Source organism: Dama dama, chromosome 23, assembly GCF_033118175.1.
Source record: "Dama dama isolate Ldn47 chromosome 23, ASM3311817v1, whole genome shotgun sequence".
In the NCBI taxonomy this organism is placed as follows: Eukaryota; Metazoa; Chordata; class Mammalia; order Artiodactyla; family Cervidae; genus Dama; species Dama dama.
Window position 1 is genome coordinate 74,690,089 of NC_083703.1, and position 14,795 is coordinate 74,704,883.

Below are 14,795 nucleotides of genomic sequence, written 5' to 3' on the forward strand. Positions count from 1 at the left end.
TAGGGGATTAGACTCTCCCGCCCCAGGGGAAAATCTGGTCTCAAACTGACAGGCGGCCTCATTCTCCCCTCCCCCACTCCACTCCTGGCCAGCCTGCGACCGGCCTGCCCTCCCCAGAGGCTGCACCATCCCTAGTGGGGAATCAGCGCTCCAGAACCTCACTGCCGCCTTCTCTCCTCCTCACCACCTCTCCTTCCCAGGTTCCTTGCGCCGGAGTGGGGTGGGGGAGGGTCCCTTGTTTTGGGACTCCAGTGATTTGCCTTTGAGGTGAGACGTTGAGACCTCTATCGGTCTAAACAGAAAGAAAGGGTTCACTGCAACTCCTCAGACTCATGCCTCCCATTTTAAGCCAGGATGAGCCAGACAGTTCAGCCCCTGACCCTGACCCCTCGGGGGCCAGCACAGTGCTTGAGTTAAAGGCTCTGGCCTCCACACATCCCTAGCTCCAGCCTCCTGAGCAGCGATTGTGGGCGAGGGCACGATTCCACGCCGTTCTTCAGGGCCGGCCTCCCCAGCTTTGCAGGCAGGCTCTCCAGGGACTCATATTCCACGGCGCGCTCCCCCTGCCGCCTCAGATCCTAGCATCTTCTCTCTAGGGGTTAGCCCAGACCCCCGGCCAGGCAGCCGCTGCGGGGCCGCCTCCCCGCGGCCGCGACCTAGTTCCCTGCCGTTATTTTTAGGGCGCGGGATGGCACCTGCCCACGTGCCGGCCCCGCCTGCGCTGGAGAGTGGGGGGCGGGCAGAGCTGCGTCTGCTCCTGGGAGGCGAGGCCCCGTCCCCCGCAGCACCCTCTCCATCCCACCGGTGCAAGCCCCCAGGTTCCGTGCGAGGGGGCCTCCGGGAGCGCACTGCCCGCCCCTCGTCCCCTCTTCTTCCTCCCTCCGTCGCTCCCCCCTCAAAACCCCGCCAGTGGCTCACGCCTCCTGCATACGGGATGAGGTGAGCCGCGCCGCCGCTGAGAGGGGGCGCGCGCGGGTGTGAGCGTGTGTCCGTGTGCGAGTGTGTGTGCGCCGGGCGGGCGGGCACTGCAGCTTCTTCCTCCGTGGAGCGGAGAGCGAGAGAGAGCTAGAGCGAGCGAGAGCGGCGAAGGCAGGCAGAGGGGCGCGGGCGAGGCGGCGCAGCCATCCCCGGGCCCGGCGCCGCGCCGCCACCATGCTAAACAACCTGACGGACTGCGAGGACGGCGATGGGGGAGCCAACCCTGGTAAGCTATCGGGGGCGGCGAGGAGAGGAAGCAGCCCTGGGGTTAGAGACCGAGCGGGGGGCCTCCTCCTTTGGAGGCGAGGCTGGGATTGACCCGGGCGGTGGGCTCCCAAGTCGGCCTGGAGCCTAGCTCCATTGGAATGCGCCAGGCGCTGTGCGAGGTGCTGGAATGTGCCGCGCCCGGGGCCAGAACTGGGCGCCGAGGGCTTGCCACTGCCCACGGCCCGGGGGCAGACGTGGGCTAGCTAAGCGGGGGAGTCGGTGGAAAAGGGTTGGAAGAGCTAGTATGGGCTGACGTGGAGCTCGACGGGCGGGAGGAGGGCTCCTTTTCCCGAGAAGGGACCCTGGCGTCCTGGTGCAGAGCGCGGGGGTTGGGGGGGCGCAGTCTGCTGCAGTCCCTCGCTTTGAGACTTCCAGCTGAAAGGTGGGGGGAAGGTGCCTATGGGGGGGGGGTGTTGGAGCCATATGACAGCCCCCGTCCGGCTGCGGCGTCTCCTTAAGGGGTCACTTGATGCAGCCCGGGCCCCCTCCCCCAAAGCTGCCCGAGGTCCGACCTCCGACTGAAGCGAACCTCCTCTGGGGATTTTCAGCTCTACTTTGCCGAATCTCCTTCCTCTCACGTTCCCATGGGTTCCTTTTCAGGACGGGAAGCAAGATCACCCTCCTTTCTTTCCCCTTTCCCTTTCCTCTGGGTACCCTGGGATAGCTGTGAGGTTTCCAGGGTGGGGCAGAGGGGAGTCTCTCTAGTCAGCTCTACTAGCTTCCCCAGTGAGGCCTCAGGAATGGGGTCCCAGCGGCCGAATCCCCGGCGCCGTGGCGCGGACACTGCGGACGCGCTGCGGTGGGTGCGGAGACTCGCTAGGAGCAGAGGGGCTTGGAGCGAGTCCTCTGGCGGCTCTCGCTCTCCCCCGCCCTCCTCCGCGGTTTCCCTGCTCCGAGGTCTTCGAGGCCAGCCACCCCCTCAGGCTCCCAGGCCCCCCGCCGCCCCCCAGCGGTCTCAGCCATCCATCACGGCTGTCAGCCGCCCCCACCCCCCACCCTCCAGCGGCGCTGCGTCCCTTGCGCACTAGCGCGCCTCCTGCTTTGGCTGTCTGCGCTCAGCGCCTTCAAACGCTCCCCTGGGCATTGCTTGACCCTCTGGGCCAAGACTCCTGCAGACCTCCCCTGGGGGATGGCCCAAGGGCCCTAAAGGCTGAAAGCACAGGGTCCTTCAGGGACTGGCAGCCTGGACTTGAAGTCCTCCGGATCCTGGGTCCAAGTCAGAGCTAAGTGGTCGCTTGGGAAGGCTGTGGACATCAGGGTCCCTCATCCTCTGACACCCCTTCTTCCTCCCTGAAGCTGAGTAGGGGCAGGAACTATTGGCTGTCTAACTCATCCATCTCCCCAGTGACCCTGGGGTCAATCCGCAGGCGCCCTCCTCCATAGCAGGTTCAGGCTGCGGGAGGGGGGTGGTTTGGCAAAGTCGAGTCTGCAGCAGAACCGGGCATCCCGTCGCTGCTCCTAGGGAACGAAGGTGGGGGTGTCATTCCCACATGGGATCCCCTTCAGATGTTTCCACTCTGAGGAGGGGGCTCTGCTCCCCCAGACACAGGGTTTGGTCCAGTCCCCCAGGCCCTGCTTGCCCTACCCTGACGATGGCGCCTTCCTGGGATTTCTGTGGGGTCTCAGGTGGCCTAGAAAAGAGTGTGCAGCAGGACTCCAACTAGGAACTCCCTTCAGTTCTACCCCCTCCCCACAAGTTTTCCAGACTCCGAGTGTAGCAGACTGGTCTGCAGACTTTCTCTCTCTCTCTCTCTGAGTGGCCAGGACCTGAAACTAGAGAGGCCAGGACCTGGGTCAGGCATTTTGGCCCCAGAGAGAGAAAGAAGGCCTCCCAGTGGTACCTGGAGACGGTGATGGGGTGGTCCAAGGACCTCCGGGGCTTGAGGGAAGACCATCAAACCGAGGAAATCCGGCATCTCTGAACTTAGGTTCTTGGAAATGTAGGAGACCTAGGTCCTGACCTCGGGGAGGTGGGAATGACCAGAGAAAGTAGGCTCCTCTGGACTAAAGAACACAAGAATATTGTCTCTGGCTCCCAGGTTTCCATTCCTCTTGGGGTCTGATGCCGACCCCTACTCCCCTCATCTGACTTGGGGATTCCCCCAGGCCTGGCCCCAGGCCCCCAGGGGAGGCTCCTTAGCCCGCGCCGCTAGTCTGTTTCCTCCCTGGGAGCTCTGGCGGCCGCAGCTTAATTGAAAGCCGATTCGGGCTGAGAGCTCCCAGGGGGCGGGGGCGAGGGCGGGGGCGGAGAGGGCTCAGCCTCTGTCTGGCCCGGCCTCTCGCGCGCGCCGCACGGCGATCTCCCAGCCTTCTGACTCCCGGCTAAGGGAATGGGGGCGAGATCCCCCTTCGCGGTCCTGCCCCTCTGAGGGCTCATGAAACTCACCCTTCCCCCTCAACCGGGGTTCCAGGGAGGGGTCGAAATCAGCCCTGGCAGATCAGGCTGGGGGCCTGGCGTCCCGTCCAGACGGCGGGTGGAAACGCGCGACCCAGGACAAGCCCACGAGCTGCCCCCTCCCCTGCCCTCATCTCCTGTCTGGGATCCGGCCCGGAGTCTAGCTCCGCGCTGCGCGCCGCGTTACATAAGCCGCTGCGGGCGCGTGGCCCGCTCTGCTCCGCGCTGCACTCTCTGCCCGCGCGGTCGCCATGGAGACCGGCGCGGGGCTGCTTCGATGCCCGGTCTCCGGCCAGGACGCCCTCTTTTCCGACCTGCACGCTCCGCGCGCCCCCAGGAAGGAGGAGGGGAGGGGTGTGAAAGGAATGGGGGGCTCTCGTGCCTGACGGTCTTAACCCCGAAAAGCCGCAGGGAGGAGAACGCACAGGAGTCGGGGCCCCTAAATCTTGTCGCTGGGGAAGGAGTGTGGGATAGGGCGGCCAGGGTTGGTGGGGTACCACGTATATTAGTAATAATCGTGATTGTAATAGTAACAGCAATAAGTATACTTATGCGCCCAATACACGCATGCCGAACAAGCATTATTTTACTTAATCCCCACCACAGCCCTGAGTTAAACACGATTATTATCCCTTTGCAAAGTAGGAAATCAAGGTTTAGTTTAAGTGACTTGCCCAATGGATTGACACAGCCAACGAAGTTGGAACTGGAACCTATATCTTCTTGACTCCAGCCTGTTTTCTTAACCATTAAGAAATGGTTATCATCTCATCTCATCCCCAGCCCTCTAGTTCCTGCTATAATGTGGTGACACGAGGCCTCTTGTCAGCATCTTAAAAATGAAGAGGGACCCACCTTACTTTTTTTTCTCCTGCTCTCTAGCCCCAAAGACCTGAAGGGTCAGGAAGGGAGCCCGGGGTAATTCACCTCAACAGACTTTTTGCTGAGCACCTATTATGCGTGCCAGACTCCCACTGGCAGGACTGGTCTGCTAATCCCAGGAACTCATGTACCTGAGGAGAAGAGTGAGTTGGTAGAGGCCCCATTTGGTGATCAGGAGTTCTTGGCTTGATGAGTGAAGCGGAGGTAGTGGCAGGAGACGGTGGGCGGTGGGTTTCCCTTGAGGACGTGAGGCATCACTTCCACAGTTTTGAGTCAGGGTGAGACTGGATTTATAGCAGGTCATGCTTTGGGGACGGACCCTGGCTGAGAGACTAAGGGAGGTTTTCAGGAGGAGAGGATGGGGAGGATTTGAGCAGAATGGAGATGGAGAGAGAGAGGTCAGGAGATGAGGGGACAGGAAATTCAGAATATGTAGGGCCTCCACTTCACTTCTGTTTTGGTCGTTGGAGTCCAAAGAGATGTCTACTACTGGGATTCAGCCGTGAAAATTGAGAAAGTGTGATGGCTGGAGCCACGGGAGTGTGCCTGTGTGTGTGTGTGTGTGTGTGGAGGTCTCTTTGAAAGGACCCTCTCCTTAATGCCCTAGAGACTTCCTCCTTGCATGATCTCATCCAGGCACATGGTTCCACACACTTGCTACACAACTTTTCACGGGCTACCCCTGATTCTCATGCCCAGCCTCTCTTCTGGGTCCCAGGCTGATCCATATATCCAAGGGCTTCTGGACAAGTTCTCTTGAGTGTCCTACAATGCCTCACCATCAATCAAATTCAGCCTCTTCCCCACCCCCAGTCTCCCTCTTTTCCCTCCATTTATTAAATAGCACCATCATCCACCCATTTACCTCTGCTAGAAACCCAGGCATTATCCTAGATCCCTCCTTCTCACATCCTCACACATCTGGCATAGAAATGTGTGCCAATAATTCTCTAGTTTGCTCACTTTTCCACACTGCTCTGGTCTGGGGTATCATCAGTCCTTGTCCAGATTTCTGAAAGTCCTTAGCTTCTGCATTTTTTTTTCCTCTTTTTTTGGCATGTGGGATCTTAGTTCCCCAACCAGGGATTGAACCCATTCCCCCCTGCAGTGGAAGCATGGTGTCTTAACCACTGGACCATCAGGAAAGTCCCCCCTAAATAACTTCTTTATTCTTCGTCAAAAGGCCAGAGTGATTGCTCTAAAACACAAATTTGTCCACGGTCCTTTTTTGCCTGAAACTCTTCAGTGACTTCCCACTGTCCTCTGGATGAAGTCCAAAATCCTTAACTTGGTTGGCTAGTCGCTTAAGGACCCAGCCCACACCTACCTTCCTAGCCTCATTTTCTTCATATGCTTCTCCTCCATCCTCCAACGCCCCTCCCCCCATTCCCCTTCCTTAGACTCCTCCAGATCAAACTTCTTTCAGGCCCTGTAACCCAGTCCAGCTCGCTCTCACCTCTGGGCCATCGAACACGCTGTTCTGCTGTTCTATCTGCCTGGAACACCCTCCCGGCTCCCTCCCAGTCTAGCTCTTACTCATCCTTCAATTCTCAGCCAACACGTCACTTCCTCTGGGAAGCCTTCCGTGACCTCCCAGGCTGGGCTGAGTGCTTCTTCCGCGTTCCCACAGTCCATCGTTCATATTCTGCCCCACAACTTACCACTCTGGGTTGGAAACTCCTGGCTATGGGTTTATCTCCCCTGCCTTTGGGTTCCCCGAGGGCAGGGATGGTCTTAGGCTGTGTTTTATTCCCCCACCCCCACGCCCACACAGGCATGCAGGAGACATCCAGTAAATACACAATGACTGAAGATGAACCAGGGTCACAGGATATGCCAAAGGGGGTCACTTTTCCAAGAGGCAGAGTATCCCGGGAGCCTCAGACTGCAGTGGTCTCTGCCTCCCCTCTAGGAAAGAGCATGCTTCCACTCCCACCCCCAAACACCAGAGTGGGCCAGTTTCGGTCAAGGAGGGAACTCTGGAGAGTCTTGGGTGCCCTGATGAATGAAGTAGGGCCCCCTACCCCCAACCAGAGCAAGGAAGTACTTCCACATTCATTAAATACCCTGCACATGTCAGGGAGTGCGCTAGGTTTGTTATACAGAACTAAAATTCTGCAAGGGTGGTAGCATTAGCTCGTGTTTTCAATGTGTGGACTGAGGTTCAGCGAGTTAAAGTGGCCATCCAGCTGGATGCCCAGGCAGACGGGTAACAAACACTTGATGCCAAGTCTCTCACTCCTCTGCCTTCTCAGGTGATGGCAACCCCAAGGAGAGCAGCCCCTTCATCAATAGCACCGACACAGAGAAGGGGAAGGAATATGACGGCAAGAACATGGCCCTGTTTGAGGTGGGTTGCTTGGGGTCCTGGGACTCCCCCCAAGATTCAGCTCCACCTTCATCAGCCGTTCCCTCCCTCCTTCCCTGGGGGCACTGTCCCCTCCTCTCTATTGCTCCCTCAGGTCCGCCTTCTTCCTTGAACCTCCCCATCCCTTCTTCTCTTTCCCTTTGCCCCTGCTCCCCCACATCTTATCCTAACCCCCTCTCTCCCTGCCCCTTTCATCCCAGTCTCAACGGCTTGCCTCCTGGTCCCCATCTCTCTCTGCCTCCTACCACCTGGCTCACCCTCCTCTAGACCCTGGTGCCCCAACACCAACAATTTCCCTCCACAGGAGGAGATGGACACCAGCCCCATGGTGTCCTCCCTGCTCAGTGGCCTGGCCAACTACACAAATCTGCCCCAGGGAAGCAGGGAGCACGAGGAGGCAGAAAACAACGAGGGTGGAAAAAAGAAGCCAGTGCAGGTGAGGGCCTTGGGGAGGAAGGGCTGGGGGAGGACAAAAGGGCTGGAGGAGAGAGAAGGCGGGCAAGGAAAAAGGGATTCAGGTGAAGGGGTGGATGATGGAGACAGAAGGATAGGAGGTGGAGGCGGAGGGAGGGGATGAGGTGTAGAGATGGTGGGGGAGGGAAGGGGGATGAAAGTATGGGGAAGAGGAGAGGGCCTGGGGTGCTGGTAGGGATCGTGGGCAGCAGAGACTGACGCCAGCCTCCCTGGCAGGCCCCCCGCATGGGCACCTTCATGGGCGTGTACCTACCGTGCCTGCAGAACATCTTTGGGGTCATCCTCTTCCTGCGGCTCACGTGGGTGGTGGGCATCGCAGGCATCATAGAGGCCTTCTGCATGGTCTTCATCTGCTGCTCCTGTGTGAGTGACTCCCTCCCCTCGCCCGTTCCCTGACAGCTGGGGGTTGAGCAGGGACCTGGGGGTGGGAGGGGAAGGGAAGGGGGGTGGGGAGCATGAGACCTGAACTTTTTATATGAACCACTGCATATAATCCTGGAGAGGAAATTAGGTCTGACGGGGCCTTCCAGCCTCTCCCAGGCTCATCCCTGATGGCCATCAACCAGGTGTCACCTGGATCTGTGTGGGTGCAGGTGCTGCAGACTCATTGATAAAAAAAGATAGGTGTACATTAATAAATTAGATCCACCTACAGCCCCACAACAGTTAACATTTTGGTAGGTTTCAACTCACAGGAAAACGGGATGATGGGTCCCAAACAGGTCTGGCTGAATTCTTCCCATTCACTCGAAAGAAAAACCACATGTTCACTAAACACCTACTTTCCGTGACATTTATGCTTCCTCACGTGTGACCTGCAATTCCCCCCTCGACATGTGCAGTAGCCAGTGACGAAGCTGGTACACCTGCCTATTGAATAAACGAAAAAACGGAGGCTTAGAGAACTGAAGTGACGTGTCTCCTCCAGTCAGACAGCTGGTCAGAGGCCAAGCTGGGGTTTCCAGAGCTCTCTGATGCAAGAGCTTGCGTTCCTTCCATGTGCTGGGTGAAGAAGAGGTTTTTCTGGACAAGAAGGACTTGGCAGGAGTAGGAGTTGGAACCGTACCAAGGAGAAACTCAGTGGAAGAGGACTTGTGGGTTTGGCGGGTGCTTGTGGGGTAGCTGCCGCCCTGACGGTGATCTCTGTCCTCACAGACGATGCTGACGGCCATTTCCATGAGTGCAATCGCAACCAATGGTGTCGTGCCTGGTACGTGGGGCCGCCTGGAGGGGAAGGGGCCCTGGACGGGTGGGAGGGGGACCTGGGTGGTTGGAAGGAAGGAGGGGCAGTGCCCAGAGCTATGGGCACCCTCAGGAACCCCAAGAGGCAATACTGCAGGCCTGGGGCTGGGCTGTGATGTTTGTGGAGTCAGTGGGGGCAGCCCTCTTAAGGGGAGGGGAAGGAGGCTGTTGGTGGTGTTGAACGGGGCGATGAAAGATCTCTTCCCTTTGTCTGAGACCCTCTTTGCCATCATCCTGTTTTTGGAGCCATGACCTCCTTAGAGGGGTAATTAGCAACATGGTAATTAGTGCTGTAAAACCCACTCAGTGTTTGGCTGGGTCTCCCGCTACAGCCTGTAAGGCTTGTGAGGCCCAGGGCAACCCCCTTCCCACCACTGTCTCTGATCCCCCCCTCACCCCTTACAGCAGCCCAGGGTCCCTCGAACCTCTTGCCAATACTGGATTCTTTCCACAGCTGGCGGCTCCTACTACATGATTTCCAGGTCTCTGGGTCCTGAGTTTGGGGGTGCCGTGGGCCTCTGCTTCTACCTGGGCACCACGTTTGCTGGGGCCATGTACATCCTGGGCACCATTGAAATCCTGCTGGTAAGAGGGTCCGGGGAGGAGGTGTGGGTTGCGGGCTGGCAGTCGGTTAACAGATACTCCCTGGACACCTCCTGTAGACTGGGTCACTCAGTAAGGCCAGAGGGATATCAGATGTGGTTCTGTCTTTAAAGAGTTCACAGTCTAGTTGGGGAGACAGGATACACTAATTATGTAACGTGAACAGCTGTCGTTTATCAGGCACCCACTGTGCTCTCAGCAGAGTTCCAAGTGCTTTACAGTCATTAGCTTGAATCCTCACGAGGTTTAAGTATTATTATGCCCATTTTGCAAATGAGAAGCTCAGAGAGGTGAGACGACTTGCTCAAGGTCACTCGGCGACTGACTGGCAAGAGGTGGGTCAGGAAGAGTACAGTCATGGTAGAAATGATAACAGTCATGTCCCTCAATGATCGCCTACTACGTGCCAGGGGGCAGTGCTAGGCACTCTGTGAATGTTAACGGTAGAGGGCAGATGGCTGGCGGGTTGCTGAGAAGAAGGAGCTGAGAAAGAGATGTCAGAAGCAGTGACTGATGAGCAGTCAGGGCCCTGGGCAGTGTCTGAAGTGGACGGCTGCTGACTTGGGTCTCAGTTCTTCCTGCCCCTGCAGGAGGAAGTGGGAGCTGAAGGTTCCTTGGTATATAGAGAGCCAGGCTGACATTTCCCAAACACGTATTCTACCCAGGCCCCGTGGCTGGCCATGTGTCGTTTTATTTTATTCTCACAACTCTTGCATGAGTTAGATATCTTCATTTTACAGGTGAGGAAGGCGAGGCTCAGAGAGTTAAAGGGGCATGTGGAAGGGATGTGAAACTGTGTCTTTCTGACTCTGAAGCCTGTGCATGTCCACCCGACTGCATTGCTTTAGAGAACTAGAACTAACAGATGTTTCAGCTTCTGGCTTGGGGACAGATTGGAGAAGTCCAGAGTCAGGAAGGATAGATGGGGAATAAAAGACCCAAGAAGCCAAATTGTGAGAGAATAATAATAGACCTCTATGGCTTTTACAAAATTAAAAAATTATTATAAAAGTAATTCTACCCATTGAATTGGAAAATTTAAAAAAATAAATTGGAAAAAATCAAAGACTGTTAAAAGGGAAATAACAATCTCCTGAAGAAAGTCATCATTAACGTTTTGGCGTATCTTCTAGTTTTTGTGTTTCTTTATGATATTGCATTTTGTCTTTATAAAACTATAGATTTCTCTAATAGTTCAAAACTTTCTTTGCAAATATCACTTACAACTGAAAATAACTTTTGTAACAATATAAATATATTAATATTTCATATAGAAAATATGGAAAATACAGATGTGCAAAAAGAATAAAGATTATTCACATTTTTACCATTCAGGGGAAACGACTGTTAACATTTTGATGTATCTACACACAGACAGACATATATACACACGTATGTGTGTATATATTCACATGTAAGTACACATATATATATTTACAAAAATGAGATAAGACACATTCTCTTTAAAAATAGATTGTTTTTATCCAGTCTAACAGGGATAGCTTTTTAAAGTTGGTTCATATGAATCTTTGTTGTCCTTTTTAGTAGCTACATAATCTATTTGGAAATACCATGATTAATTTACCCAAACCTCTAGGGATGAATGTCTAATTTATATCTGCCTTTCTAATTAAATAATAAAGACAATAAATAATCATTAATACTTATACTTGATAACACAAATGATAGAAATTAATAATTGCTCCTAGCATTTTTGCAGTATCATCTTTTAATGACTGTATAATGACTATATATAGTCTTCGTGGGACAGACCCTATCATTGGATGTCTTTCCCAGTCTCAGATTACTGTAAATATGCTGTGAAGAGTTATCTTTTTCTCCAAAGCCCTGCCTGCGCCTCAGGTTATTTCCTTGGGGTGGTTCTTCGTTGGTCCCCACGGGGTTGCCTGCTTGACTGCCTCACCCCTTTCCCACAGGCTTACCTCTTCCCAGCCATGGCCATTTTTAAGGCAGAAGATGCTAGCGGGGAGGCGGCAGCCATGCTGAACAACATGCGTGTGTATGGCACCTGTGTGCTCACCTGCATGGCCACTGTGGTGTTTGTGGGCGTCAAGTACGTCAACAAGTTCGCCCTTGTCTTCCTGGGCTGTGTCATCCTCTCCATCCTGGCCATCTATGCTGGGGTCATCAAGTCTGCCTTCGACCCACCCAACTTCCCGTAAGTGCAGCTGCCCTGCACGTTGGGCACCCTCCCCCTCCTCCCGGGCTGGTTTCAGGGTCTTCACACTAGTCTCTGCCACCCCCAGCCTGCCCCTAACCCTCAGAATCAGAGTGGTTGTAGATCCAGAGTAAACTCTCTTGGGAGGGAAAACCTCTCCTGATTTCAGGTAAATCTCTTTAGGGTGGGGTAAGTTTTTTTAGAGGTGGGCACAGTTTCCCTTGCGAGGGTCAACTGCTTGCTGGTGAGCTGGGCTTCCCAGGCAGTTCAGAGGTAAAGAATCTACCTGCCAAGCAGAAGATATGGGTTCAACCCCTGGGTTGGGAAGATCTCCTAGAGCAGGAAATGGCAACCCACTCCAGTATTCTTGCCTGGGAAATCCCATGGACCGAGCAGCCTGGCAGGCTACAGTTCATGGGGTCACAGAGTTGGACACGAGTGAGCACGCTCACTCAGGTGGAGTTAGGAAGAGTCAAGTGGAAAGATTTCTGAAGGGATGACCAGTCCATGTGAGGGAAAGCTTTCTTGGGTGGGGAACAACCTTATGGAATGAGACAACCTCTTAGTATTAAACACCTTCTCTATCGTATGACAGGACACAGAAGAGAGGGTCTATGGGCTCAGGTCCCTTTGGTTCAGCCTGTCTCCCTAGGACACATTTCCCTACATAACACAGTTCAGAGGAGTGGCACATTGAGACTGCTGTCCGTGGTGCTGAAACAGCCTCGCAGGAAAGCAGTGGTTCTCTGCTCTGGCTCATACTAGAGTCACTTGGGAGGGAGGAGATTCCCTAGCGGGCCAGTGGTTAGGAGCTTTGAAAAAATGCTGATCCTGGGCTCCATCCCAATTAAGTGGAAATCTCTGGATGTGGGGCCCTGGCATCTGTGTTTCTTCGTGCTCCCCTGGCGGTTCTACCGTGAAATCAGGGCAAGGTTACATCCCTCCCCACCTTCCTCCCTTGTTTCTCTCCCTAGGATCTGCCTCCTGGGGAACCGCACACTGTCTCGCCATGGCTTTGATGTCTGTGCCAAGCTGGCGTGGGAAGGAAATGAGACAGTGACCACACGGCTCTGGGGCCTTTTCTGCTCCTCCCGGTTCCTCAACGCCACCTGTGATGAGTACTTCATGCGAAACAATGTCACGGAGATCCAGGGCATTCCTGGCGCTGCCAGTGGCCTCATCAAAGGTCTGAGGGAGGGAAGAGGTCTGGTGTCCAGGGAACACTGCAGGGATTGTGGACTAATCAGTTAGGATTAAGGGACTCTCTTTGGGATTCAGTTAAATTCGATCCATTTTAATTGAGCACCTACTCTGGGCCATGTTCTGTCCTTGGGATCACAGAGGGGTAGAGATGAAAGGGAACCCTTGCGTGCCTTTTCATTTAGTGGGAAAGAAAGCCATCAGTTTGGCGAGTATTCACTAAGCACCTGCTAAATGCCTAGCGCTGTGCTGAGCATCAGGAACACAGCATAAATAAGTCACAGTTCTTGGCCTCAAGGAGTTTAATAGCAGAGACAGATGTAATAGCAAATAAATTATGACATGTGTAGATGTGCATTCAATGAACAGAGTTCTCCCAAGGGAGGGAGTGGTTGTGTGTATAAGGTGGTAAGACAAGGCTTCCTGGATTCATCTGAGAAGGGTTTTGAAGACCAAATAAGAGGCTTTCAACTATACAAGGGGAATAAGGGAATTACAGGAAGAAGAACAGCTTGCCTAAAAGCATGCAAACACAGAAGGGCATATTGTGCCCTTCCAACCACGAGTAATTTGGTATGACTGGGGCATAAAGTGCAAGGGAAGGAGGGGCAAGAAATGATGTCAGAGAGACTGACATGAGCCAGACTGTGGTCAGCCCTGGAAGCCATGTTGAAGAGTTTGGACAGTGTTCTGAGGGTGATGAGGAGCCGCCAAAGGGTTCTGAGTAAGAGGTGGACATGGTCAGTTTGTTGTTTCTGAAGGTTCACTCCGGCTGCTAATGTGGATGGGTTCAGAGCAAGGAGGGAACTGAGTCAGGGAGTCTAGGAGGAGGCTGACGCTGAGTCCTGGTGAGAGATGATGGTTTTCTTACTGAGAGTGGTGGATGACAGCAAAGTGGTTCTCCATCAGGCCTGTTTTGCTCCCCACCCCAGGAGACAGGTGGCAACATCTAGAGACATTTTTAGTTGTCACAACTGAAGAGTTATTACTGGTATCTGGTGTGTAGAGGCTGGGATGTGGCTAAATACCCTACAACATGAGAGGACAGCCCCCCCCACACACACACACAAAGAATTGCCTGTTCTTATCATAGTTATCACTACAAGTTAATAGCGCCAGAGTGGAGAAACACTAGAAAGGCAAGAAGGGATTTATTTGAGAAATATTTAGGAGGAATAATGGATAGGAGTTGGATATGGTTTTGAAACAGAGATGGGGAAAGGCAATAGTTGTGGGCAATGTCTGTATTGATGGTGGTGCCTTTTACCAAGATAAGGGGTAAAGGAAAGGAGCCGTTTGCCATGAGTGGGTGGCAAGATCAGTTTGGGACCTATTGAATCAGTCTAAGATAGGTCTTTGTTGTCTATGTTCCCCAGTAGATTGGACCGTTTGAGAGCAAGGACTAGATCTGATTCATGTGCAAAGCCCCTGGTCCAGAGCAGGAGCTTAGGAAATGTTGGTGGAAATAAGAGCTGGTTAATTTTGACCCTTCTTTTTGTCCACCCTGCCTCCTGGCCCCAGAGCTCTGGCACCCTGATATCTGAGAGTCATGTCTCCCCCACAGAGAACCTATGGAGCTCCTACCTGACCAAGGGGGTGATTGTGGAAAGGCGTGGGATGCCCTCGGCAGGCCTGGCAGATGGTACCCCTGTCGACATGGACCATCCCTATGTCTTCAGCGATATGACCTCCTACTTCACCCTGCTGGTCGGCATCTACTTCCCCTCAGTCACAGGTGAAGGGGAGCTCAGAGAGGGAAGACTCTGCCTGGGAGTGGATGGGTAGGGAGAAAGTCAATCATGATGTGGGGAATTTCTTAGTCCAGTAGCCCCATTACATAAGCAGGAGCCAGTTCACCTCCCACTGGACAGGGGAGGGGATTAAAGCCTGGAGTAGCCAAGTAACATGCTCAAGCTCTCACACAAGTCAGGCCAGGACTAGACTCCTGGGTTCATGACTCGGAGGCTGGTGTCCTTTGTCTGGTCTCCCACGGCTCCTGTCCTAGCTGCTCCTCTGTTCACAGGGATCATGGCTGGTTCTAACCGCTCTGGGGACCTGCGGGATGCCCAGAAGTCAATTCCCACTGGCACCATCCTGGCCATCGCCACCACCTCCGCTGTCTGTATCCTGCACGGCTGGGCGGGGACCACTGTGGGTGGGGAGGGCTAGACGGAGGGTCTCTGAAGCTGCTGCCTCATCTGGCTGGT

At 54.4% G+C, this 14,795-nt stretch overlaps 1 protein-coding gene across 2 annotated transcripts in view; it reads left to right on the forward strand.

Moving 5' to 3' along the window:
• The window catches only part of SLC12A5 (solute carrier family 12 member 5), a 34,403-nt gene that overhangs the window by 6,630 nt on the left and 12,978 nt on the right, over positions 1 to 14,795 (forward strand). The window contains exons 1-10 of one of the 2 annotated variants that reach the window (XM_061125886.1): positions 1,138 to 1,204; positions 6,778 to 6,872; positions 7,195 to 7,326; positions 7,581 to 7,727; positions 8,520 to 8,574; positions 9,061 to 9,191; positions 11,147 to 11,388; positions 12,363 to 12,574; positions 14,153 to 14,323; positions 14,612 to 14,710. In XM_061125886.1, the coding sequence (XP_060981869.1) occupies positions 1,153 to 1,204; positions 6,778 to 6,872; positions 7,195 to 7,326; positions 7,581 to 7,727; positions 8,520 to 8,574; positions 9,061 to 9,191; positions 11,147 to 11,388; positions 12,363 to 12,574; positions 14,153 to 14,323; positions 14,612 to 14,710 (1,336 nt within the window). In that variant the 5' untranslated portion in view covers positions 1,138 to 1,152. Of the gene's footprint in view, positions 1 to 1,137; positions 1,205 to 6,777; positions 6,873 to 7,194; positions 7,327 to 7,580; positions 7,728 to 8,519; positions 8,575 to 9,060; positions 9,192 to 11,146; positions 11,389 to 12,362; positions 12,575 to 14,152; positions 14,324 to 14,611; positions 14,711 to 14,795 lie in introns of those variants that run through there. The other variant, XM_061125885.1, reaches the window with a different exon arrangement.